Source organism: Dendropsophus ebraccatus, chromosome 12 (genome assembly GCF_027789765.1).
Source record: "Dendropsophus ebraccatus isolate aDenEbr1 chromosome 12, aDenEbr1.pat, whole genome shotgun sequence".
NCBI lineage: Eukaryota > Metazoa > Chordata > Amphibia > Anura > Hylidae > Dendropsophus > Dendropsophus ebraccatus.
In genome coordinates, this window is record NC_091465.1 from 56,211,523 (window position 1) to 56,238,049 (window position 26,527).

General features: G+C 47.5%; 1 protein-coding gene across 1 annotated transcript in view; it reads right to left on the minus strand.

Annotated features, from left to right (window-relative positions):
• Positions 1–11,482: 11,482 nt before the first annotated feature.
• The window catches only part of FOXR1 (forkhead box R1), a 55,388-nt gene continuing 40,343 nt past the window's right edge, over positions 11,483–26,527 (minus strand). Inside the window, exon 8 of the mRNA XM_069946665.1 lies at positions 11,483–11,628. Coding sequence (XP_069802766.1) covers positions 11,600–11,628 — 29 coding nt within the window. The 3' untranslated portion in view covers positions 11,483–11,599. The remainder of the gene's footprint in view (positions 11,629–26,527) is intronic.

Consider the following 26,527-nt stretch of genomic DNA (forward strand, 5'->3'; position numbering starts at 1 on the left):
GTCGTTTCGACCTCCAAATAAATTTGGTAAAGGCTGATCTGAGTCGAGAAATATCCTTATGTTTTAGCAGTAAGGGGATCATTTGTAAGGGATACAATAATTTAGCAAATGACATAATCTTAATAAGATGAATACAGCCTAAGATTAAAAGGGGTAAATTTTTCCACCTATCAAGTTCTTGTTCTATTTTTTGGAAGATTGGAATATAATTTAATGAGTAGAGAGAAGAAGGGGTATGTCCAATTTTAATTCCTGAATATAAAAGTTGTTGTTTTGCTATACCTATACCTTCAGGGTAAATATGAGGAGCCAAGTGTGGTATTAAGGGTAACAATTGGCTTTTAGTAATATTAATTTTAAAACCAGAAAATGAGCCAAAGTTTTTCAAGATTTTTAAAACACCAGGGATGTGTGATGTGGAATTTTCTAGAAATAATAAGGTGTCAACAGCGAAATTAGCGAAGCAAGCTATACGTACTTCTTCATTGCCTACTTGAATGCCTTTAAATTCAGGTGTGAGGAGAAGAAATCTAATTAAGGGCTCTAATGCTAAATCAAAAAGAAGGGGGGACATTGGGCAACCTTGTCTGGTTCCTTTAACCCATAGCTGCACCAGGACGTTATTGAACGTCCTCGTGCCGCTATGGGAGTTCAGAGGGGGGTCGCGCGGCGACCGCATGTAGCCCGGGCTCGCGGCTATTAGCGGGCACGGTCCGATCGCCGTGCCCGCTAATTAAGTACTTAGAAGCAGCTGTCAAAGTTGACAGCTGCTTCTAAATACTTGCTGTTATACATCCCTGGTGGTCTAGTGGGGGGATCGCCCCCCTGCGGCGCGATTGCGGGGGGGCGATCCCCGCATCCATACCGGCCGGGGTCTGCTCCATAATGGCGCTGATCCCGGCTCGGCATTCTATTGCTTTTGGCTGTAGCAGCCAAAAGTAATAGAACACCGATCTCATGGATTCATGCAGTATAACTATACTGCATGGATCTCTATGAGAGATCAGAGTGCATATACTAGAAGTCCCCCAGGGGGGCTTCTAGTATATGTGTAAAGTAAAAGAAAAATGTATTTTTAATAACACAAAATCCCCTCCCCTAATAAAAGTCTGAATCACCCCCCTTTCCCCATTTTATAAATAAAAATAAATTAATTAATAAACAAACAAACATGTTTGCTATCGCCGCGTGCGTAATCGCCCAAACTATTAATTACTCACATTCCTGATCTCACACGGTAAACGGCGTCAGCGCAAAAAAATCCCAAAGTGCAAAATTGCGCATTTTTGGTCGCATCAAATCCAGAATAATTGTAATAAAAAGCGATCAAAAAGTCATATATGCGCAATCAAGGTACCGATAGAAAGATCACATCATGGCGCAAAAAATGACACCTCACACAGACCCATAGACCAAAGGATAAAAGCGCTATAAGCCTGGGAATGGAGCTATTTTAAGGAACATATATTTTCTTTAAAAGGTTTTAATTTTTTACAAGCCATCAAATCAAATAAAAGTTATACATGTTACATATCATTGTAATCGTAACAACTTAAGGAACATATATAACGAGTCAGTTTTACCCCAGGGCGAACATAGTAAAAACAACCCCCCCCCCCCCCCCCAAATTAAAAAAAAAACATTTTTTTTTCAATTTCACCACACATATAATTTTTTCTGGTTTCCCGGCACATTTTAGGCAAAAATTACATCTGCCATAGCAAAGTACAATTAGTTGCGCAAAAAATAAGGGCTCATTTGGGTCTCTAGGTGGAAAAATGCAGGCGCTATGGCCTTATATACACGAGGAGGGAAAAACGAAAACGCAAAAATGAAAACTGGCTGTGTCCCCTAAGGGTTAAGGATTGGGAAAGTGTCAGACAAGAATCCAGGTGTATGAATGCGAGCTATTGGGTTATTGTATATGGTAGAGATAAGATCTTTAAAAGGTCCTGTAATGCCATAACGAGAGAGGGTCACATCCATCCATTCCCAGTTAAGACTATCAAATGCCTTTTCGGCATCTAAGGCAAGCAGTCCTGGTGAATGGTTTGGATTTTCCCTTCGTCGTACTACTTCCTGTAGGTTAGAACTGTCCTAATATGAGTTATCGCTGAGCGGCCCTTTATAAAGCCAACTTGGTGGCTACTAATCAACTTAGGGAGAAATAAAGCAAGCCGGTCAGCCATAATTTTCGTAAGAATTTTTAAATCTTGATTTATAAGAGAGATAGAACGATATGAGGATGGAAATTGTGGGTCTTTCCCTTGTTTATGGAGTAATTTAATATAGGCCATTTCCCCTGAAGGTAACATGCATTTATTATCTATTATATGTTAATATACTTTTTGGAGAGTTGGAACCAGATCAGTATTTAGAACTTTATAAAATTCTCCACTCAGTCCATCTGGCCCTGGTGTTTTATTATTATGAAGGGTAGATATTGTTTTAGAGATATCCTCAGGAGAGATGGGGGCATTTAATGATGCCAGAGAAGATTCATCCAATTTGGGAAGATTCAGAGACTGGAGAAACTGTTGACCCGCTGAAGGATCTATAAGATCAGAAGAGTAAAGGGATCGGAAAATTTTTTGAAGAATATTAGAAATAGTTTTTGGATCAGAATGTAATAAACCATTTTGATCTTTCATATTTTTGATATGGGAAATAGGGCGTTTACTCTTTGCTAAGTTAGCTAATAATTTTCCTGTTTTATTACCATATTTATAAAGAAGAGAAAAATAGTGATCTTTATATAAATTATTAAGTTTTTCGTGAGCTAATTCAAATTCCTTTTTTGCTATACACCAAAGGGATTTATTTTGTTCAGAAGGTAAAGATAAGAAGGTAGTGTATGCATTACGAAGTTTAGTAGTAAGAGTATTGTAAGAGGTGGTCGCTTCTTTTTTATGTGCAGAGAGATAAGAGATTATATTGCCCTTTAGTACAGCTTTGGCAGTTTCCCAGAACAGTATAGGAGTTGTGGTATGTTGCGAATTAGTGTCGCAAAACTGTGACCACCATTTTTTAAGAATTTTTTTGAAGACTTCATCTGAAGCTAAAACTGCTGGGAATCTCCAAATAATGTCTGTTCCTTTAGGGTAAGAATCACGTAGGGTTAAAGTAATCAGAGAATGGTCAGATATAACCATATCATTTATAACAGTCATCTAGTAGGCTCAAGGCTCCCTGTGAGACTAACATATAGTCAAGTCTGGACCAAGCCATCTGAGAATGTGAGAAAAAAGAAAATTCTCTTTCTTCAGGATGAAGATGACGCCAGGAATCCACTAGATGAGTACTAGATAACAAATTTGTTAAAAATAATTCAGGAGGAGGAGAATCCCTTGTCAGAGGAGTGGAACGTTTCCTATCTTCATGCGGGTGTAAAACTGTATTGAGGTCCCCTCCTACTATTATTTTGGATTAACCATCTTGAAGAAGGGACGATTCTAAGTGTTGGAAAAATGGAGCTTGTTTGTTATTAGGGCCATAAACATTATATAAGCTTATATGTCCAGATGGAGTATCCAAAACCATGTGGTGAAATCTCCCTTCTGAGTCTGAGGTTTGAGAAACAATAGAGTGGACAAAATTTCTATGAATAAGAGTTACCACACCACGCTTCCTATTTTGAGCAGGAGATCCAAAGACTTCACCTACCCAAAACCTTTTCATTCTAACATAATCTGATTCAGACAAATGAGATTCCTGTAATAACGCTACATCCGCTCCCAGTCTTCTAAGGTGTTTAAGGATGAACGCTCTTTTGGAAGGAAAGCGCAAACCTTTTACATTCCAAGAAACAATTTTCATAAAAGCCAGGAGCGGATGAAGTGATAAGAGGCAGGCACCCCAAGAGCACACAGCAGTAGTAGGGATAAGAAAAATATAGATGAGAGATTTATGTTACAATTAGACCCGAGAAAAAAACCTTACATAATATATATAGTGTAACGCCTGGAGTCGTGGATCCACTGGACCGTCACTAGCGATGGTATTAACCGCACCAGGGAGCGGAGTCTAAGGGGCCGCTGGTTTTCACCAGAGCCCGCCGCAAGGCGGTATGGACTTGCTGCGGCAGGCGACCCCCAGGTCGCTACCCCTGGCTTGGTTGCTAGTGACAGCAGGCGAGGCGTGGCAGGAGCAGTAGGCAGAAGATAGTGCAGGCAGAGGTCTGTAGGCTGAACCGCAAGTGGCAGACAGTACTCAGGAACAATGGTTAAGCAGCAGACAGGGACTAGGGACCGGGACAGCGGACAGGGACTAGGAACAGGGACTGAGGTCAGGAACAACAGGGAGCTGGGCCAAACGCTATGGGAAGCATGTAGAGGCTCCAACACGAGGGACAGGGCATGCTGGGATTTATAGGGAGTGATTGGTGCAACTACCAATTAGGGGCGGACTGGCCCTTTAAATCTGAGACAGCCGGCGTGCGCGCGCCCTAGGAGGCGGGGACGCGCACGCCGGCCGGCACAGCGGGTGACAGGAGCAGGGCGAGGTAAGACATCCCCCGGGGCCGAACTAGTAGCAGCGCCAGGTCCCTGCACATGGACCCCCGCGGCTGCATGGAGAGGTTGCGGCGGCGGCCCGGAGCACGGGACGCGGCCGTGACAGTACCCCCCCCCTTTGGCCTCCCCCTCTTTCTTGCCTGCAGATGGAGGCAAATCAGTGATGAAGTCCATCCCTACGTGGCTCCAGGGACGGTCTGGAACTGGCAATGGCTGAAGTAGACCGGCAGGTCTTTGACGGGGTGACTTGTTTTTGGCACAAACGGCACAGGAGGCCACAAAGTCCTTGGCATCCTGGAGGAGATTGGGCCACCCAATCAAAATTCGTCTTCGAAGTGCAGGGCGCACATAGGTCTTTCCGGGAGGCACTCTCTGAAGAGTAGAGGTGGCGATTGGCACTAGGCGATCGGGAGGTATAATGTGACGAGGGGATGTGGATTTGCGGATGAAACCCTTCTGTAAGTTCTCCCGGATGTAGGAGGACATGGCCTCAGTCTCGGGTACGGAGAGAGGGTACACCCGACCTTGTGGAGGAGAAGTTCCAGGAAGGAGGTCTATGGGACAATCGTACGCCCGATGAGGTGGTAGAGAGTCCGTCTCCTTGGCAGAGAAGGCATCAGGCAAGTCTTGGTATTCTGCCGGTAGGCCGGATAGAGGCTTGGCAGGGTTGGGTGACGACAGTACTTGGGCTGAGGTGACCTCAGACACCGGTTGCAACAGTCCTGACCCCAACTGAGAATCTTCCCGGTTCTCCAGTCCAGCTTAGGGGCATGTAATCGCAGCCAAGGGAGTCCTAGGAGGATGGTGGAAGAAGAATGGGGCAGGACGTAGAAGGAGATCTTCTCCTGATGTGAAGTGCCCACCTGGAGGACTAGAGGTGCGGTCTGGTAGTGCACATGGTTGGTAAGAATCTTGCCGTGACAGAGGAGATAGTCAGGGGTCTGGCTAGTAGGGTCACGGGTAGCCGCCATCTTTGGACCAATGTTGCTGCAATAAAACTGCCTGCTGACCCAGAATCGAGAAAGGCAGTAGTCTGGTGATTTTGTGCCATGGGTGTCTGGATGGAGACTGGAATAGACAACCTTGGAGAGGTGGCATTCACACTTAGGGAGGCCTCTCCCACCGGACCAAGGTGCTGGTGTTTCCCGGACGCTTGAGGACGTTGGGGACATATTAGCCGAAAGTGATCCGGACCACCGCAGTAGAGGCAGAGATTCAGCTCCAGACGACGAATTCTCTCATCAGGCGTCAGGTGAGCCCGTTCCACCTGCATAGGAATCTCAGGAGTCGGCTGGGATACCGGAACTTCAGGATTCTGGAAGACCGGCGCCAGCTGGTGATGGCGACGGGACAGGCTAAGTCGCCATTCATGCCGGACTTCCTCCTCTCTCTCAGAAAAACGAGTATCGACCCTGGTGGCCAGTAGAATGAGTTCGCTCAGGGAGGTAGGTAGGTCTCGGGTGGAAAGCACGTCTCTCACTCGACTGGACAGGCCCTTCTTGAAGGTGGCTATTAGAGCGGCCTCATTCCAGTCTAATTCTGCTGCCAGGGTGCGGAACTGGATGGCGTAGTCGTCAACGGAGGAACTCCCTTGTGAGAGATTGAGTAGAGCAGTCTCAGCCAAAGACGCACGGGCAGGTTCCTCAAAGACGGAGTGAAACTCGGCCAGGAAGTTTCGGAGATTTGCAGCAGGGTCATCTCGGTCCCACAGCGGCGTGGCCCAAGCCAGAGCTCTACCCTCCAATAGGCTGATGATGAAAGCCACTTTAGAGCGCTCGGTGGAAAACTGACTACTTAAGAGTTCAATATGCATGGTGCATTGAGTCAGGAATCCTCTGCACAACTTGGAGTCACCACCGTATTTGCTTGGGAGAGCCAGTCGAAGTGTCGAAGAAGCAGCAGGAGGTGGTGAGCGCTGAGCTGTGGTATGCTGCTGTAAGGCGGCGGTCAGTTGCTGAATCTGCTGCGACAGTTACTGGATCTGTTGCGCCTGTTGGGCGACCACTCGGGCTACGTCGCGGATATCAGACACCTCGCCGGGATCCATGGTTGGAGCCTACTGTAACGCCTGGAGTTGTGGATCCACTGGACCGTCACTAGCGATGGTATTAACCGCACCAGGGAGCGGAGTCTAAGGGGCCGCTGGTTTTCAACAGAGCCCGCCGCGAGGCGGGATGGACTTGCTGCGGCAGGCGACCCCCAGGTCGCTACCCCTGGCTTGGTTGCTAGTGACAGCAGGCGAGGCATGGCAGGAGCAGTAGGCAGAAGGTCTGTAGGCTTAAAGGAGAAGTCCGGCCAAAATTAATTTTTGATATGTTGTTACTTATGAAAAGTTATACAAATTTCTAATGTACATTAATTATGGGAAATGCACATATACTGCTATTTCCCTTAATTTAGTAGATCAGGAAGTGTTAGAAATATCTCTGAAGAAGTGACGTCACGACCCAGGGTGTAATTCCTATGGAGTGTCCAGCAGGGGGCGCTCTCTATATAGAAGTCTATGGGACTTTATTGTTTCTATGGGTTTCTATGTAATGTAATGTAATGTAATGTAGTGTACAGTGCTTTATTGAATGAATACATCTATGGAATACTTTGGGGAGCAAGTGTCCTTGCTCCCCAAAGTATTGCATAAATGTATTCATTCAATACATTCAATACACAGTAAGCCCGCCGATCCGCCGCATTTCCGCCGAATTTCCGCCGCATTCCCGCCGATCCGCCACACGCTGATCCGCCGCATTCCCGCCGATCCGGACCATATACATTGAACTACAGCTCCCATCATCTGCTTCTAGTATAAACAGGTGATGGGAGCTGTAGTTGGGTAAGGGATATGACATGCCGCCGGGCGCAGGGGGGAGCCGCTCAGTACACAGGAGCGCTCCCCCCTCCTCCTCCTCCTCCTTCCGGGATAACTTCCGCCTATACCAATGCTTACTCCCTGCCTGGCCGCCGCTCTCCGCTCTCCCCCCCATACATACCGGCTCCCGATGCATCCTGGTGTCCGCGCTGATGCCGGGAGCCGGTATATGAGAGCGGAGAGCGGCGGCCAGGCAGGGAGTCAGCATTGGTATAGGCGGAAGTTATCACGGAAGGAGGAGGAGGAGGGGGGAGCGCTCCTGTGTACTGAGCGGCTCCCCCCTGCGCCCGGCGGCATGTCATATCCATTACCCAGCTACAGCTCCCATCACCTGTTCATACTATAAGCAGATGATGGGAGCTGTAGTTCAATGTATATGGTCCGGATCGGCGGGAATGCGGCGGATCAGCGTGTGGCGGATCGGCGGGAATGCGGCGGATCGGCGGGCTTACTGTGTATTGAATGTATTGAATGAATACATTTATGCAATACTTTGGGGAGGAAGGACACTTGCTCCCCAAAGTATTCCATAGATGTATTCATTCAATAAGGCACTGTACACTACATTACATTACATTACATTACATAGAAACCCATAGAAACAATAAAGTCCCATAGACTTCTATATAGAGAGCGCCCCCTGCTGGACACTCCATAGGAATTACACCCTGGGTCGTGACGTCACTTCTTCAGAGATATTTCTAACACTTCCTGATCTACTAAATTAAGGGAAATAGCAGTATATGTGCATTTCCCATAATTAATGTACATTAGAAATTTGTATAACTTTTCATAAGTAACAACATATCAAAAATTAATTTTGGCCGGACTTCTCCTTTAACCGCAGGTGGCAGACAGTACTCAGGAACAATGGGTAAGCATCGGACAGGGATTAGGGACCGGGACAGCAGACAGGGACTAGGAACAGGGACTGAGGTCAGGAACAACAGGGAGCTGGGCCAAACGCTATGGGAAGCATGTAGAGGCTCCAACACGAGGGACAGGGCATGCTGGGATTTATAGGGAGTGATTGGTGCAACTACCAATTAGGGGCGGACTGGCCCTTTAAATCTGAGACAGCCGGCGCGCGCGCGCGCCCTAGGAGGCGGGGATGCGCGCGCCGGCCAGCACAGCGGGTGACAGGAGCGGGGCGAGGTAAGGCGTCCCCCGGGGCTGAACTAGTAGCAGCGCCGGGTCCCTGCACATGGACCCCGGCGGCTGCATGGAGAGGTCGCGGTGGCGGCCCGGAGCACGGGACGCCGCCGCGGCCGTGACATATAGAGTGCAGTATAGCAATAATATTGCAATATATCTAAATCTTACAACTAAATAAGCGAAACAAAGTTGGTATAAGACTTCACTTTTTTCGCACAGAAACATACGGAGTATTCGCTGACTCCGAGCAGGCATATAGCCTGGTGAGAAAATAGAAAGATACAAGTAAAAGAAGAAATAGAAAACAAATAGAAACATGGCGAGAAAATGTAACTCGCTAATATCAATAATACTACATAGCAATATCTCTTCCTATACATTTTCCTATTCAAGCAGGATTTGTACAAAGTAAACAAATGCCATGACTAATTTGGTAAAGGAAAACTCTTTCTTTAAGGTGAAACCTTAGGAAGTCATAGTAGAATAGGAAGTCATAGTAGAATAGGAGGAGCATAAGTAAAGGGAGAAAATTATGGAATATAAAGGAATAGGAGATATAAATAAATATCTGAAGTAAGATGATGACTCTTGTTAGACATGTTAGTCAGTATAGTTCATCACTCCATATCTGCTGAAGGAGATGTAGGACTATCAAGACGTCGTCTCTTGTTCTTATCCCTAGGAGGAGTAGCAGAAGTCGGGTCTCTCAAATTTTCTAGGATAGACGAAGCTTCTTCAGGGGTCTGGTATACACTGGTAGATCCGTCTGATTTGAAGACTTTTAGAATAGCAGGGAAGAGGAGTGCAAATCTAATTTGCTGCTGTACTAGAGCCGTACATATTGGTACAAATGCTTTTCGTTTTTGGACTACTGTAGCAGAATAGTCATTGAATATCAGAATTTTGTGACCTCTTATAAGAACTTCAGTTTTCATTTTCCTGAACGCTTGTAAAACAGCAGCTTTATCTGCATAATTAAGATATTTGACTATTACTTGTCTCGGTTTGTTAGTAGTAGCCTTTTTGGAAGGGGTTAAAGTGTTTGCTGGAGGGCCTATACGATGTGCCCATTCTACTTGACAAGAGCCTTGTAACCCTAGGGTCTGTGGTAATTCTGAGGTACAGATGATGGATAATTGTGACAGTGGTATGTTTTCAGGCAGACCTATTATGCGAAGGTTACTCGGTCTTGATCTATTTTCTAGATCATCTGTCTTGTCCCTTAATGTTGCTGTAAGTTTCATAGTTGTTTGTAGCTTAGATTTAGTCATGGCTAGTTCATCCTCCACTAACCCTAGGTGCTCTTCTAATTCATGTATTTGGGAGGTATGATGAGAAATGTCTCCCTGTATAGCAAATAGTGAGGTCATTATAGTGGCTTCCAAGGAAGCAGTAATGTCTGGTATTATTTTGGCCACTTCTATGGCTAGTGATTTACAGGAAATAGACAGTCCAGGAATAAAAGATTCAGTGTTGGGGTCATTTGTGACCATTTCAGAAGAAGCAGGAGGTGAATGATTTATATTTGTGGCTCCTTAGGGTGCTGTGCTGCTGTGTGAGGAGACACAGCCATCTTGGATTTTGTTTTCTCCCTCTGTAGGAGAAGTATAGAGAAAGAAGGGGCTCTGTGTTGCTTCCCAGCGCGCTGCTGTTGTTTCTCCATGTCCCTAACGGGTAGAGGAGTATGTCAGGTGTTCTGTTATTTACCGTGGCACTGGAACTGGAAGTCTAAAAGTAGTGTTTTAGGACAATAACTGCATCACCTGCCGAACAGATCCCAGGACAGATCTTGGATTAAAAGCAGCTATCCAAAAGTACACGTGGTTTGGGGGAGGGGGGGGGAGATTCTGGGTACAGAGTCGCTTTAAGCTAAACCATAAAGTGCGTATATAATACAATAATCTGGCATACAATAATCTGCATTTTTTATACGCCCCCAAAAAATGTTTATTTCATGCGGTTGCATTTTTTACTTTATATGTGAATAATTTAATTTTTTTTCGGGGCGGGATTTTTACCCGAACATGGACATCATTGCTGAAGTCCGTATTCGCGTAAAAAATGCCGACCCGAATGCACCCGCTCCAGAAAGGAAGGGGTTAAGTGACCCCTGCTGCAGCCGCTGATTCAGTGTCTTCAGCTTTGAAGAGGCAGAGCCTATCACACTTCTACCTCTGTGTGTCAGGCTCTGCTAAAGAAAGACAACGTCAGGATGAGTATCAATAGAGCCTCCCTTTTCCCCCCAGCACTGCACCCATCCCATCAAGGAAGGGGGGCGATTAACCCCCTTCCTTGCTGGGCACATTGTGACATCAATGAGGCCCCCAGGGGGCTAGGTGAGGGTAGCTTGCTGCATTGCTTAGTCTTGCACACAAAGGTTAAGTGTGAATGCCATGCATCCTCACTGAACCCCTTGTGTGGCAGACAGTAAGTACCATCTGCCAAGATGCTGCATACTGTAAGGTGCAGAACACCTGTAACAATGATAGGGGTTTGTGTTCTGCCCTTTTGTTTTTTAGATAACGGTATGGAGGATTGCGTTGGATTCGATGGACTATGTCCATGATCAGTTTGTTTTTTTAAAGAAAAAATGGTAAATGAGGGGCGTTGTTAGTTTTAGAATAAAATACTTTATTGTGTGGCGTATTATTTTTATTTTATTACAGGCTTTGTAGTGGAAGCTGTCTGATAGACGACATCAATTACAAAGTCGGGCCTAGTGTTAGCCGGTATAAAATGGCTAACACTAACTTCCCCAATATTACCCCAGTGCCCACTAGGTACTGGGAAGAGCCGGGTACCAGTAGTCCCAGAGCATCAAAAGACCGGAGGGCAAGCTAACTAAAAAAAAAAAGAGGTAGTGTGAAGGCAGCCTTACTATATAATATGCAAGATATACAACTAAGTAGGCAAATTGTAGATGAAATAATATTTAATTGTGATCATCATCTAATAAAGTGCAATACAAGTGAGAAAACACAAGAAGGTAAAGCCCTTGAATTCAGGAAATTCTTTAAATTATTGGTGTCTCAGAACGCAGCCAGTACTGGAATAGAAGACAGGAGCTTCACATCCCAAACATTAATTCCATCAGTGCTGCAAAATAAAACGAAACCTAATTAATTTTCTCAATTTATTTATCTAACAGGCAAAACATTTACTAATTCCATACATTATCTATAAAAAAAAAAGGTTTATGTCGGTATAGAAAAACAAGTTAGCAGTTGGCACTACTAGCAAAAACCTTATGATGTGAATAGTGATCAAGAAAAAAAAGCGGTGCAGTTGATATAATCCAGTGGTGCTCAACTAACCATAATAACTGAGTCCACTGTGCAATGGGTGGCAGAGAGCTGTACAAAGAGGAAAGAGTGGATGGGGGGAGCTGTAGAAATAACATAGACCCTTCTGTACATCTAGATTCCTTTTACACATGAAGATTAATTGGTGAAACCAAGTGCAAGTCCCTGTGCCTGGTAATAAAGACACCACATCCTCTCCAATCAGCAGGTAGGTAGGTAGCTGTAGGTATAGGTAGGTAGCTGTAGGAAGGCAGTTGTAGACACAACATCCTTTCCAATCAGCAGGTATGTAGGTAGCTGTAGGTAGGTATAGGTGGGTAGCTGTAGGAAGGTAGGTAGCTGTAGGTCAGTAGGTGGGTAGCTGTAGGTAGGTAGGCAATTGAAGGTAGGTAGGTAGTTGTAGGTAGGTATAGGTGGGTAGCTGTAGGTAGGTAGTTGTAGGTAGATAGGTAGTTGTAGCTGGGTATTTGCACTCTCCCCTCTCCTCCCATGTAGGTAGGTAGTTGCTCCCTCCCCTATCCCCATGTATGTAGTTATGGGTAGGTAGCCTCCCCCATCCCCTCATGTAGGTAGTTGTAGATTGTCGCAGTGCCGTTTCTAGGACGGCACCAGACAGCTCCCGGCCCCGCACTCACCAAATCAACAGGCCCTCCTGCACCGCATCTACAGCGACCCCCTTATCCAGACTTGTGCTGTTTGGGGGCAGCTTCCTCCGCCGGTGGTGCTGGCTGGGTTTTGGTGTGGCATTTTTGGGTCTGGTCCTGTGGCATGGGGGTTGCAGGGCCGTTTCATGGCCTCCCTTCCCTGACTGTGCACGTCTGCGGGGGTGGTGGTCGCTGACTGGCACAGTGTGGACTTAGTGTAGGGACCCATGTGTATCAGATACCTGCACGAGGTACATGGGGCAATGTGGCTTGATCAATTGACATACAGAATTGTGATGTTTTTTATGCAGCCGAGAGGTACTAGTATCAGCCATAGGTGTGAGGTGCAGCACTCTTTCTTCCCTGAACCTGATTTATTGAAGCTTTTTTGATGGAATAAAAACACAGTTCTTTCACGTTATACCTGAGTGCTGTGGACTATCTGCTACATATTTACCACGTCCTTGGTCAGGATTTGATCCGCTGGCACCACCTGCCAATTCTGGAGTGCTGCTGAACTCTCTTATACATATCTATCTATCTCTCTCTCTCCTATCCATCTCTCTCCTATCAATCTATCTGTCTGTCCATTACAGGCATTCCACATCCGTATTCCGTGCGGCACAGCAGCCACAGCCTCCAAAAGTGATCCCTAGCCCTACCCACACAGTGTTCTGCTGGCCCAACGTACCACTGGGGTCACGCTGCTCCAGTGAGTATTGTATCGGGGAGTATTGTAACCTGGTGGATAGCAGGCGGTGGATAGTGTGTGCGTAGGGGGGGGTCAGGTGGGATAGTGTGTGTAGAGGGGTCAGGTGGGGGTAGTGTGTGTGGAAGGTTTTTTGCAGGCAAAGGGGGGAACTTTATAACTATGGTGGGTGCAGCAGGCACATTATTACTATATAGGGAGCACAGCAGTGGGGCATTTTTACTATGGGGGGGGACAGCAGGGGACATTATTACTTTATGGGGGCACAGCAGGAAATCCTACATACAGGGGGCTACCCACATACCTACTTACTTTACTGCGCATGACACCAAGCAGCGCAATTTCTACTGTATGGGCCCTATACAAGGGAAAAAGGGAAGGAAGTTTAAGGAAAATTGCGGAGTCTAAAATGTTTGTCTGGCAGGTTCTAAAGAGATGAAGAAAATTGTAGCTGGAAGAAATCATCATGGAGGCCTGGGCCAGATAGAGAGGAAAAAGGAAAGTGACCCCTTTGATCAAAAAGAAGTCACCTGTGAGTCAATTATTCATGATTTTGTATTAAGTAGAACATTATTAGGTAGGGCTGGAATACACACACTGCATCTTCCTAGTACCCCAATCTTAATAAAAAAAAACCTTCCTTCCCCAGCGATGAACTGAGGTGAAGGGGGAGGGGGGGGGGGCGCTTTTGTCAGGATTCGCCCTGTTGCCAAAATGGCCTAGAAACTGCCCTGGATAGTCGCCCTCTCCCCTCTCTCCATGTAAGTAGTTGCCCCCTCCCTACCCTCTCTCCCCATCCCATCCGATCCCATGTAGACGCACACACTTAGACAAACAGACACTTAAACTCACCCGGCTCCAGGTCCAGATCTCGGCTCGGTGGGTGGCGCTCTGGTGATGTAACTCGGGCGTCGGGACACCGGACACAGCGGCCTCTTGTGGCCGCAGGCGGCACAAGAGTGACTGACAGAGTAGGAGCCAATAGCTCCCGCTCTGTCAGTGAGGGGATGCCGCATCATTTAACTGTGAGGGATCATTATGAGCCTCACAGTTAAAAGGCCCAATGCTGGTCTTGGGGCGCCATGCACCGGCCCTCTGTGGTTGCTAAGTGAATATTGGGGCATCCGTCCTCATTGTTCACTGAGCCACTGCAGGAGGCCTGGGGCACCCCATAACTTGCCAGGAGTGATGCGCACTGTGCGACCGCACAGGTCGCTTACCCCAAAGGCCGGCCCTGCGGTGACACAAAAGTGCAGTATACTTACCTGCCCTTTTCTGCTGCAGCAGCCGGTTCCTAAGCCGCCCGCTGTCTGATGTCATCATTTTGACTACTTTAGCTGATGTGACGTTTCCACAAGAAATAGCCGCTCAGCGTAGCACAGTATAGTGTATAGCACAATATAATGCTGTCTACGCTGAGCAAACATTTTTCTGTAGAAATCTGTAGAAATAGTCAAAATTATGACATCGACGGACAGCGGGTCGCTCAGGAATCAGCAGCTGCGGCAGAGTGGGACAAGTAAGTATACCGCACTGTTGTGTCCCCGTAGCCGTGGCAACAGTGTAGGGTGCATGTGTAGGGGCAGGGTCAGCCTTAAAGGGGTAGTGCGGCGCTCAGAAATTATTCACAGAATAACACACATTACAAAGTTATACAACTTTGTAATGTATGTTATGTCTGTGAATGGCCCCCTTCCCCGTGTCCCACCACCCCCACCCGTGTACCCGGAAGTGTGGTGCGCTATACATACCTGTCACGTGCCGACACACATGTCTTCTATCTTCATTCAGCGACGTCTTCTTCGGGCGGACGGCGAACAGCTCCGACTGTTCCGAATGCCGTCCGCCCTCTGCAGCGTCATCCGATGCTCAGCCGCGATTGGCTGAGCATAACTGTGCTCAGCCAATCGCGGCTGAGCACAGTTGTGACGCGGCGGAGGGGGGACGGGCGGCAGCGACTCGGCCGTCCGTCCGAAGATGACGTTTGGCACAAGATGGCGGACGGCCCTCGACACGGATCAGGTAATGTATAATGCACCACACTTCCGGGTACACGGGTGGGGGTGGGGGGACACGGGGAACGGGGCGAGTCACAGACATAACATACATTACAAAGTTGTATAACTTTGTAATGTGTGTTATTCTGTGAATAATTTCTGAGCGCCACACTACCCCTTTAAGGTAAATAGCACCCTGTGCGGAATTTGCTTTTGGCGCCCTCCCCCTTTCCCGGGGCGCAGTGCTAATATTACCACCTATACAGTGATTACATATTGCCTCCATAATACAGCTGAACCAATGATACCACTACCGCCACGCCATGACCACTATCAGTGTCGGACTGGGGTACCTTGGCCCACCAGGGAAATTGATTCTTGGGGCCCACCCAATATATAAAGACATAATCAGCGCCAAACCTTTCACGTTAGTACAGCGACTTTGCATAGAGCTGTGTATGTGACCAGCAACGCTAGTGCACTGCCAGTCACTTATACAGTTGTTACTGATTTATGCAGTTGTGGTAAAACTGCACCACTTATGTAGAAACTTTAATGAAATTCCAACAATATTGCTGTAAAAACACATAAAAAATGTCATGTGTGAACACAGCCTCAGAAGATGAAGGAAAAATGACCATCTAGTCTGCTCCTCTATTACAATCTCCAGCAGAGGAGACCCATGACGGGTTATTCTAGCCTCACCATAAGGTGTTGGTCTAGAATAAGACTTTAAAGGACCATCATGAAAGGCATATCAGTGGTCAGCGTGTAAACCTGGCTTTAAAATGTAATCTGCCATTTTATACATCTACTAGTAGAAGAGAGAGAACACCATGCGGCGCACATAGCGTATTACTGCAGAACAAATGTGTGTAAGTGGCTAAACTTGCTGCTCACCTCGGGCGGTCATGTTACAAGCCCAAGACCGCCAGTCACTTTAGCGGTGGTTTGTTCACCTTGATGCCGCTTGCAGCCCTTTCAACAGAACCAGGAGACTTGGTACAATAATTCAGCAGCGAAGACAGCACCAAAGTAGTCAAAAATCTTGTGACTTTATTCACTCCCTCTTGTGCAATGTTTTGCCTTACTCAGAGCTAAAACGAAACATCGCGCTAGAGAGTGTGAATAAAATCACAAGAATTTTTACTACTTTAGTGCTGATACTGCTGCTGCTCCGGAGGGGGGGCAGTCTGGTGAGGGGGTATTATCCTACCTATCACTGATACTACTGCTCCAGAGGGGGTGCAGTCTGGTGAGGGGGGCATTATCCTACCTATCACTGATACTGCTGCTCCGTAGGGGGTGCAATCTGGTGAGGGGGTATTATCCTACCTATCACTGATACTGATGCTGCTCCGGAGGGGGTGCAGTCTGGTGAGGGGGTATTATCCTACCTATCACTGATACTACTGCTCCGGAGGGGGTGCAGTCTGGTGAGGGGGGCATTATCCTACCTATCACTGATACTGCTGCTCCGGAGGGGGTGCAGTCTGGTGAGGGGGGGCATAATCCTACCTATCACTGATACTACTGCTCCGTAGGGGGTGCAATCTGGTGAGGGGGTATTATCCTACCTATCACTGATACTGATGCTGCTCCGGAGGGGGTGCAGTCTGGTGAGGGGGTATTATCCTACCTATCACTGATACTACTGCTCCGGAGGGGGTGCAGTCTGGTGAGGGGGGCATTATCCTACCTATCACTGATACTGCTGCTCCGGAGGGGGTGCAGTCTGGTGAGGGGGGGCATAATCCTACCTATCACTGATACTACTGCTCCGTAGGGGGTGCAGTCTGGTGAGGGGGTATTATCCTACCTATCACTGATACTGCTGCTCCAGAGGGGGTGCAGTCTGGTGAGGGGGTATTATACTACCTATCACTGATACTACTGCTCCGGAGGGGGTGCAGTCTGGTGAGGGGGGCATTATCCTACCTATCACTGATACTGCTGCTCTGGAGGGGGTGCAGTCTGGTGAGGGGGGGCATAATCCTACCTATCACTGATACTACTGCTGCTCCGGAGGGGGTGCAGTCTGGTGAGGGGGTATTATCCTACCTATCACTAATACTACTGCTCCGGAGGGGGTGCAGTCTGGTGAGGGGGGGCATAATCCTACCTATCACTGATACTACTGCTCCGGAGGGGGTGCAGTCTGGTGAGGGGGTATTATCCTACCTATCACTGATACTCATGCTGCTCCGGAGGGGGTGCAGTCTGGTGAGGGGGGGCATAATCCTACCTATCACTGATACTACTGCTCCGTAGGGGGTGCAGTCTGGTGAGGGGGTATTATCCTACCTATCACTGATACTGCTGCTCCAGAGGGGGTGCAGTCTGGTGAGGGGGTATTATCCTACCTATCACTGATACTGCTGCTCTGGAGGGGGTGCAGTCTGGTGAGGGGGGGCATAATCCTACCTATCACTGATACTACTGCTGCTCCGGAGGGGGTGCAGTCTGGTGAGGGGGTATTATCCTACCTATCACTGATACTACTGCTCCGGAGGGGGTGCAGTCTGGTGAGGGGGGGCATAATCCTACCTATCACTGATACTACTGCTCCGGAGGGGGTGCAGTCTGGTGAGGGGGTATTATCCTACCTATCACTGATACTCATGCTGCTCCGGAGGGGGTGCAGTCTGGTGAGGGGGGGCATAATCCTACCTATCACTGATACTACTGCTCCGTAGGGGGTGCAGTCTGGTGAGGGGGTATTATCCTACCTATCACTGATACTGCTGCTCCGGAGGGGGTGCAGTCTGGTGAGGGGGTATTATCCTACCTATCACTGATACTGATGCTGCTCCGGAGGGGGTGCAGTCTGGTGAGGGGGTATTATCCTACGTATCACTGATACTACTGCTCCGGAGGGGGTGCAGTCTGGTGAGGGGGGGCATAATCCTACCTATCAGTGATACTACTGCTCCGGAGGGGGTGTAGTCTGGTGAGGGGGCATAATCCTACCTATCAGTGATACTACTGCTTCGGAGGGGGTGTAGTCTGGTGAGGGGGTATTATCCTACCTATCACTGATACTACTGCTCCGGAGGGGGTGCAGTCTGGTGAGGGGGTATTATACTACCTATCACTGATACTACTGCTCCGGAGGGGGTGCAGTCTGGTGAGGGGGGGCATAATCCTACCTATCACTGATACTACTGCTCCGGAGGGGGTGCAGTCTGGTGAGGGGGTATTATCCTACCTATCACTGATACTCATGCTGCTCCGGAGGGGGTGCAGTCTGGTGAGGGGGGGCATAATCCTACCTATCACTGATACTACTGCTCCGTAGGGGGTGCAGTCTGGTGAGGGGGTATTATCCTACCTATCACTGATACTGCTGCTCCAGAGGGGGTGCAGTCTGGTGAGGGGGTATTATCCTACCTATCACTGATACTGATGCTGCTCCGGAGGGGGTGCAGTCTGGTGAGGGGGTATTATCCTACGTATCACTGATACTACTGCTCCGGAGGGGGTGCAGTCTGGTGAGGGGGGGCATAATCCTACCTATCAGTGATACTACTGCTCCGGAGGGGGTGTAGTCTGGTGAGGGGGCATAATCCTACCTATCAGTGATACTACTGCTTCGGAGGGGGTGTAGTCTGGTGAGGGGGTATTATCCTACCTATCACTGATACTACTGCTCCGGAGGGGGTGCAGTCTGGTGAGGGGGTATTATCCTACCTATCACTGATACTACTGCTCCGGAGGGGGTGCAGTCTGGTGAGGGGGTATTATCCTACCTATCACTGATACTGCTGCTCCAGAGGGGGTGCAGTCTGGTGAGGGGGCATTATCCTACCTATCACTGATACTGCTGCTCCGGAGGGGGTGCAGTCTGGTGAGGGGGGTATTATCCTACCTATCACTGATACTGCTGCTGCTCCGGAGGGGGTGCAGTCTGGTGAGGGGGTATTATCCTACCTATCACTGATACTGCTGCTCCGGAGGAGGTGCAGTCTGGTGAGGGGGTATTATCCTACCTATCACTGATACTGCTGCTCCAGAGGGGGTGCAGTCTGGTGAGGGGGTATTATCCTACCTATCACTGATACTGCTGCTCCGGAGGAGGTGCAGTCTGGTGAGGGGGTATTATCCTACCTATCACTGATACTGCTGCTCCAGAGGGGGTGCAGTCTGGTGAGGGGGTATTATCCTACCCATCACTGATACTACTGCTCCGGAGGGGGTGCAGTCTGGTGAGGGGGGGCATAATCCTATCACTGATACTACTGCTGCTCCGGAGGGGGTGCAGTCTGGTGAGGGGGGGCATAATCCTACCTATCACTGATACTACTGCTCCGGAGGGGGTGCAGTCTGGTGAGGGGGTATTATCCTACCTATCACTGATACTGCTGCTCCGGAGGGGGTGCAGTCAGATGAGGGGGGGCATAATCCTCCCTATCACTGATACTGCTGCTGCTGCTCCGGAGGGGGTGCAGTCTGGTGAGGGGGTATTATCCCACTTGTGTCTGCTGCTTATATCTTTATTTTTGATACAATCGGTACAATAGTTGAGAAGAAGTTTGCACTCTGGAGGTCCCAGTTGTGCAGGAGATCCGTGAGGCTTGGGCGCTGATCAGCTGATTCAGGATTCTCACATCAAAGATGATAGGAGTTGTAGTAGACGTAGGAGTAAGACAAATCAATGGATAATGTGTTTCTAAGGGAATCCTCAATAGATCTGATGATCTCATTTGATGAAACCTGTCATACATTGATTAAAGTCTTACTGTCAACTACAACACCTATCATCTTTGATGTGAGAATCCTCAGCTGATCAGAGCCCAAGCCTCACGGATCTCCTGCACAACTGGACCTCCAAAGTGTGAACTTCTCATCACATACATACAGTATACATATATACACAAATAGACATACTGCAGACATACACACGGTATACATATATACAAAAATAGACATACTGCAGACATACATACAGTATACATATATACACAAATAGACATACTGCAGACATACACACGGTATACATATATACACAAATAGACATACTGCAGACATACACACAGTATACATATATAGACAAATAGACATACTGCAGACATACATACAGTATACATATATAGACAAATAGACATACTGCAGACATACATACAGTATACATATATACACAAATAGACATACTGCAGACATACATACTGTATACATATATACACAAATAGACATACTGCAGACATACATACAGTATACATATATACACAAATAGACATACTGCAGACATACATACAGTATACATTAGGGCTGGGCGATTAATCGAATTAATTCGATTAATTCGCCCAGAATTCGAAAATCGATTTTCCAACAAAAATCATTGGATTTGGGCGCGCGGGCAGGCTGCTCGCATCCTCCAGCTACTGAAACAGCGTGAGGAGCGCGAGCGCCCAGCAGCGTCCTATGTCCCCGCCTCTGACCCGCCCCCATAGCCGGACGTGTACGCGCGCTTCCTCCCGGCCGCACATGGAGGTCCCCGGAGGAGGCTGCAGATACTGAAGCATCGGGTGATCGCTGCGGGTGCTGGAGCTGTACAGCAGCGACACTATCACCCGATGCTTCAGTATCTGCAGGCTCCTCCGGGGACCTCCATGTGCGGCCGGGAGGAAGCGCGCGTACACGTCCGGCTATGGGGGCGGGTCCGCTGCGGGGAGTAGTGCGGGCGGGAGGAGAGCGCAAGTGCCGGTGGTGTGCGCCCGCGCAGAGCGGGTACACCAGGTATGTTCCCTCCTGCCCCGGTCTGCTCCATGCCCCTGCCGATCTGCCCTATTCTCCCCCCGATCTGCCCCATGCTTCCCCCAGTGTGCCCCATGCATGTCCCCCAGTGTACCCCATGCCTTTCCCCCCTAGTCTGCCCCTTGCTCCCCCCAGTGTGCCCCATACTTGCCCCCCCCAGTGTACCCCATGCTCTCCAGCCCAGTGTACCCCATGCCCTTCCCCCCCAGTCTGCCCCATGCTCTTAGCTATGTCCCTGACCCTCATCTTTACCTGTACTACTACTACACCCCTCATCTTTACCTGTACTACTACTACACCCCTCATCTTTACCTGTACTACTACTACACCCCTCATCTATTACCTGTACTACTACTACACCCCTCATCTTTACCTGTACTACTACTACACCCCTCATCTTTACCTGTACTACTACTACACTCCTCATCTTTACCTGTACTACTACTACTACACCCCTCATCTTTACCTGTACTACTACTACTACACTCCTCATCTTTACCTGTACTACTACTACTACACCCCTCATCTTTACCTGTACTACTACTACTACACTCCTCATCTTTACCTGTACTACTACTACTACACCCCTCATCTTTACCTGTACTACTACTACTACACCCCTCATCTTTACCTGTACTACTACTACTACACCCCTCATCTTTAACTGTACTACTACTACTACACCCCTCATCTTTACCTGTACTACTACTACACCCCTCATCTTTACCTGTACTACTACTACACCCCTCATCTATACCTGTACTACTACTACACCCCTCATCTTTACCTGTACTACTACTACACCCCTCATCTTTACCTGTACTACTACTGCACCCCTCATCTATACCTGTACTACTACTACTACACCCCTCATCTCTACCTGTACTACTACTACACCCCTCATCTATACCTGTACTACTACTACTACACCCCTCATCTTTACCTGTACTACTACTACTACACCCCTCATCTTTACCTGTACTACTACTACTACTACTACACCCCTCATCTTTACCTGTACTACTACTACTACACCCCTCATCTTTACCTGTACTGCTAATCCCCTCATCTGTACTACTACTAATACACTAGTACATAGGGCACATATTTGGGAAAACTACTTATATGGGGCACACAATGGGCTTGTCTACTACATAGGGGCACGGGAGGAGCACTGTTACACTGGGAAGCAATATGGTTGTTGTCTCAAACGTCTATAAAATAGTTTCTGATGCTGCAGGGAGAAAAATGTTCTGTTTGTTTAGCAAAAAGAGAAAAAAAAAAAAATCGAGATTTAAATCGAGAATCGTCCAAAAATTTTTTAAAAAAATCGAGATTTTATTTTTTGGCCATATTGCCCAGCCCTAGTATACATATATACACAAATAGACATACTGCAGACATACATACAGTATACATATATACACAAATAGACATACTGCAGACATACATACTGTATACATATATACATAAATAGACATACTGCAGACATATACACGGTATACATATATACACAAATAGACATACTGCAGACATATACACTGTATACATATATACACAAATAGACATACTGCAGACATACATACTGTATACATATATACACAAATAGACATACTGCAGACATACACACTGTATACATATATACACAAATAGACATACTGCAGACATACATACAGTATACATATATACACAAATAGACATACTGCAGACATACACACTGTATACATATATACACAAATAGACATACTGCAGACATACATACAGTATACATATATACACAAATAGACATACTGCAGACATACATACAGTATACATATATACACAAATAGACATACTGCAGACATACATACAGTATACATATATACACAAATAGACATACTGCAGACATACATACAGTATACATATATACACAAATAGACATACTGCAGACATACATACTGTATACATATATACACAAATAGACATACTGCAGACATATACACGGTATACATATATACACAAATAGACATACTGCAGACATACATACTGTATACATATATACACAAATAGACATACTGCAGACATACACACTGTATACATATATACACAAATAGACATACTGCAGACATACATACAGTATACATATATACACAAATAGACATACTGCAGACATACACACTGTATACATATATACACCAATAGACATACTGCAGACATACATACAGTATACATATATACACAAATAGACATACTGCAGACATATACACTGTATACATATATACACAAATAGACATACTGCAGACATACATACAGTATACATATATACACAAATAGACATACTGCAGACATACACAAACATGCAGACACAACACGCCTTACATATATACATCTAATCATACTAACACACACAGACTCACCAACATGGATACACAGTTACAAAAGCATGCAGATTATACATATAAACTATCTATAGAACGACATTACATAATACACACTATATACATGATAGAAAACACACATATATATATCACTCACATGCATAAACACATGACACATGTACAGACACACACTGATGACAGATAGACAAGTATATACACACACACTCACATGTTCAGCAGGGCAGGAGGCTTCAGTCTTCTTGTCTCCATCTTCTCTTCTCCCAGCCAGGCCGGGCAGCCTGCAGCCTCTCCCCATCCCCTGTGCACCGACTGCACACATAGCAACAGGAGAGTCACGTGATTGCAGAGGGGAGGGGGATGGAGGAGGCCCTGCTGCTGCTGCTGCTCTCGTGACAGGCAGGATGAGGTCAGCGCTGAGGCCCAGAGCTGATGTAAGGAGCCAGGTGAGCAGGGGGAGGGGAGGGCCCATGATTGCAGAAAGAACGGGCCCTGATGCGGTGCTGAACTCACCCCAGCAGTGTGGGAGCTCCCGATATAAGGCAGCTTCCAAAGGGGAGGCCCCTCTCTGGCTTAGGGGAAGGGCCCTGCAAGAGGGAGGAGGGGGTGGGGCCCACCGGGGGATCCCCCGGCTCCCCGGTGGCCCAGTCCGACCCTGACCACTATTACTACCACTACAGACCCTATAAGAGAATGCAGTTCCATCCAGTGACTCACAGGAGGAGTCTTCTCAGATTTGTTAATTTTTCTTATTTCTCTCCATCAAGCTCCTGGGACATCTTGAATTATTCTCCTAGCCATGAATCCTCTCTCCAGAAACTGCCAGAGAAACAGTTTGGGCTCCTAGCTACAAAATATAACATTATTCAAGTCCCCCATGTCCCTATATAGTAGTTGGCCCATCTGTTCCCCCATATAGTTTTAAGGCTCCCCTGCACCCCTACATAATAGGTATGCTTTCCTATATAGTATAGACTACTCTCTGTAGTCCCCATATAATATAGCCCCCCCCATGTGCAGCATTCCCATATAGTGAAGCATTCCCATATAGTGAAGCCCCTATGTGCAGCATTCCCATATAGAGAAGCCTCTTTGTGAAGCATTCCCAATATATAGCCCCCACCATGCAGCATCCCCACATGCAGCCCCCACCATGCAGCATCCCCATATATAGCCCCTACCATGCAGCATCCCCACATGCAGCCCCCACCATGCAGCATCCCCATATATAGCCCCTACCATGCAGCATCCCCATATATAGCCCCTACCATGCAGCATCCCCATATATAGACCCCCCTGTGCAGCATCCCCATATATAGCCCCCCCTATGTGCAGCATCCCCATAGAGCCCCCCCATGTGCAGCATCCCCATATATAGCCCCCACCATGCAGCATCCCCATATATAGACGCTCCCATGTAGCATCCCTATATATAGAACCTCCCTATGTGCAGCATCCCAATTTATAGCCCCCCCCCATGTGCAACATCCCCATATATAGCCCCCCATGTGCAGGATTTCCTGGTATCGAAACTTTATGTTAAACTGCGCTATTATGCAGTTTAACATAAAGTATAGCGCAGAGAACATGGCCAGCGGCTATCCGAGCGCCGGCCGTGTTCTCTTTGCGCCGCCCTCCTGCTTATACCTGTCACCTCCTCGGCGCGCACACCCTCTTCCCCCATCGGCGCCAAATTCAAATAGCCGGCACATAGCTATTGCTTGTGCCGGCTATGTAACTATATAGATGCCGCTGTCACACTGACAGCGGCATTACCCCCCTCCTGAGCCTGGTCCATATACAGCAGGGGTCGGCTACTGTGTGTAGCAGACCCCAGCTGCTAATGACTGCGGGCAGAGCAGGGTCAAGGCTGAAGAGGGAGAGCGGCGCGTCAGGGAGAGGAGAAGACTGGAGGAGGGGGCGGCAGGAGGAGATGCGGCCACTACATCTGGACGGGAGGACTATAAGGTGGGGGCGGCAGGAGTGTGAGGAGGGGCGGGAGGCCGGGGCCGGCAGGAAACTCCGGAGCAGACATTAACAATGTGGGGGGTTACGACAGCAAGAATAGTAAAACTACAGCCCCCATCATCCCTCTGCTGGCTGGTGTGTGTTACATGGCTACAACGCCCATCATCCCCCCTGCTGGCTGGTGTGTGTTATATGGCTACAACCCCCATCATCCCCCCTGCTGGCTGGTGTGTGTTATATGTCTACAACCCCCATCATCCCCCCTGCTGGCTGGTGTGTGTTATATGTCTACAACCCCCATCATCCCCCCTGCTGGCTGGTGTGTGTTATATGGCTACAACCCCCATCACCCTCTGATAGTTAAAGTGTTACATGACTAAAACCCCCATCCTCCCCGATAGCAGGTGTGTGTTACATGACTACAATCCCCATCCTCCCCCCTGATAGCAGTTGTGTGTTACATGACTACAACCCCCATCCTCCCCCCTGATAGCAGTTGTGTGTTACATGACTACTTCCACCATCACCCCCCTGATATCTGAAGTGTGTGTTACATGACTACAACCCCCATCCCTGGAAGCTGAAGTGTTATTGTCCATACTACCTGTCACCTTCCTGATCAGGCACGGTAAACCGAGCAAGCGCAGAAACCACCCAATTCAGTACCACATAAAAACATGGTACTAAATAAAACTACAGATCACGGCGCAAAAAATGCCCCTCACCCCCCAGCCAGACAGGCGGAGAGATTAAAAAAAAAAAAAGTTGGGCAAGTTTTTATTTATTTTAAATAATGGGGGAACATAAATTGGTTCATACTGACCTGAACCTGGGGGAGGGGGGGTCATTTCTATTCTTGTGTTTTTTGTTTCTTAAATATAATTTATTAAGTATCGAATTGGTATCGAGCATTGAAAAGAAAAAAAAAGTTGGTGTTGGTATCGAACTCAAAATTCTGGTATCGAACTCAAAATTCTGGTATCGTGACATCACTACTGAGTAGTGTGTTGAGAGATACAAAAAATCAGAGTAGCAGAGAGGAAGATGTAGTGAGAGTCCCAACCCAAGTAGTACTGTGCTCTGCCGGGATGTTGGAGGATGAGGTGGAAAAATACTTAGAAGAATGAATACTTGTGCCCGTGTATTGACCTTTGGGTCTTCACACCACCTAATGCCCACCAGTGTCGGGTGACCCGTCCTATGAGGGTGACACATGGCCCCAGACCCTATTACCTGGAATGATCGG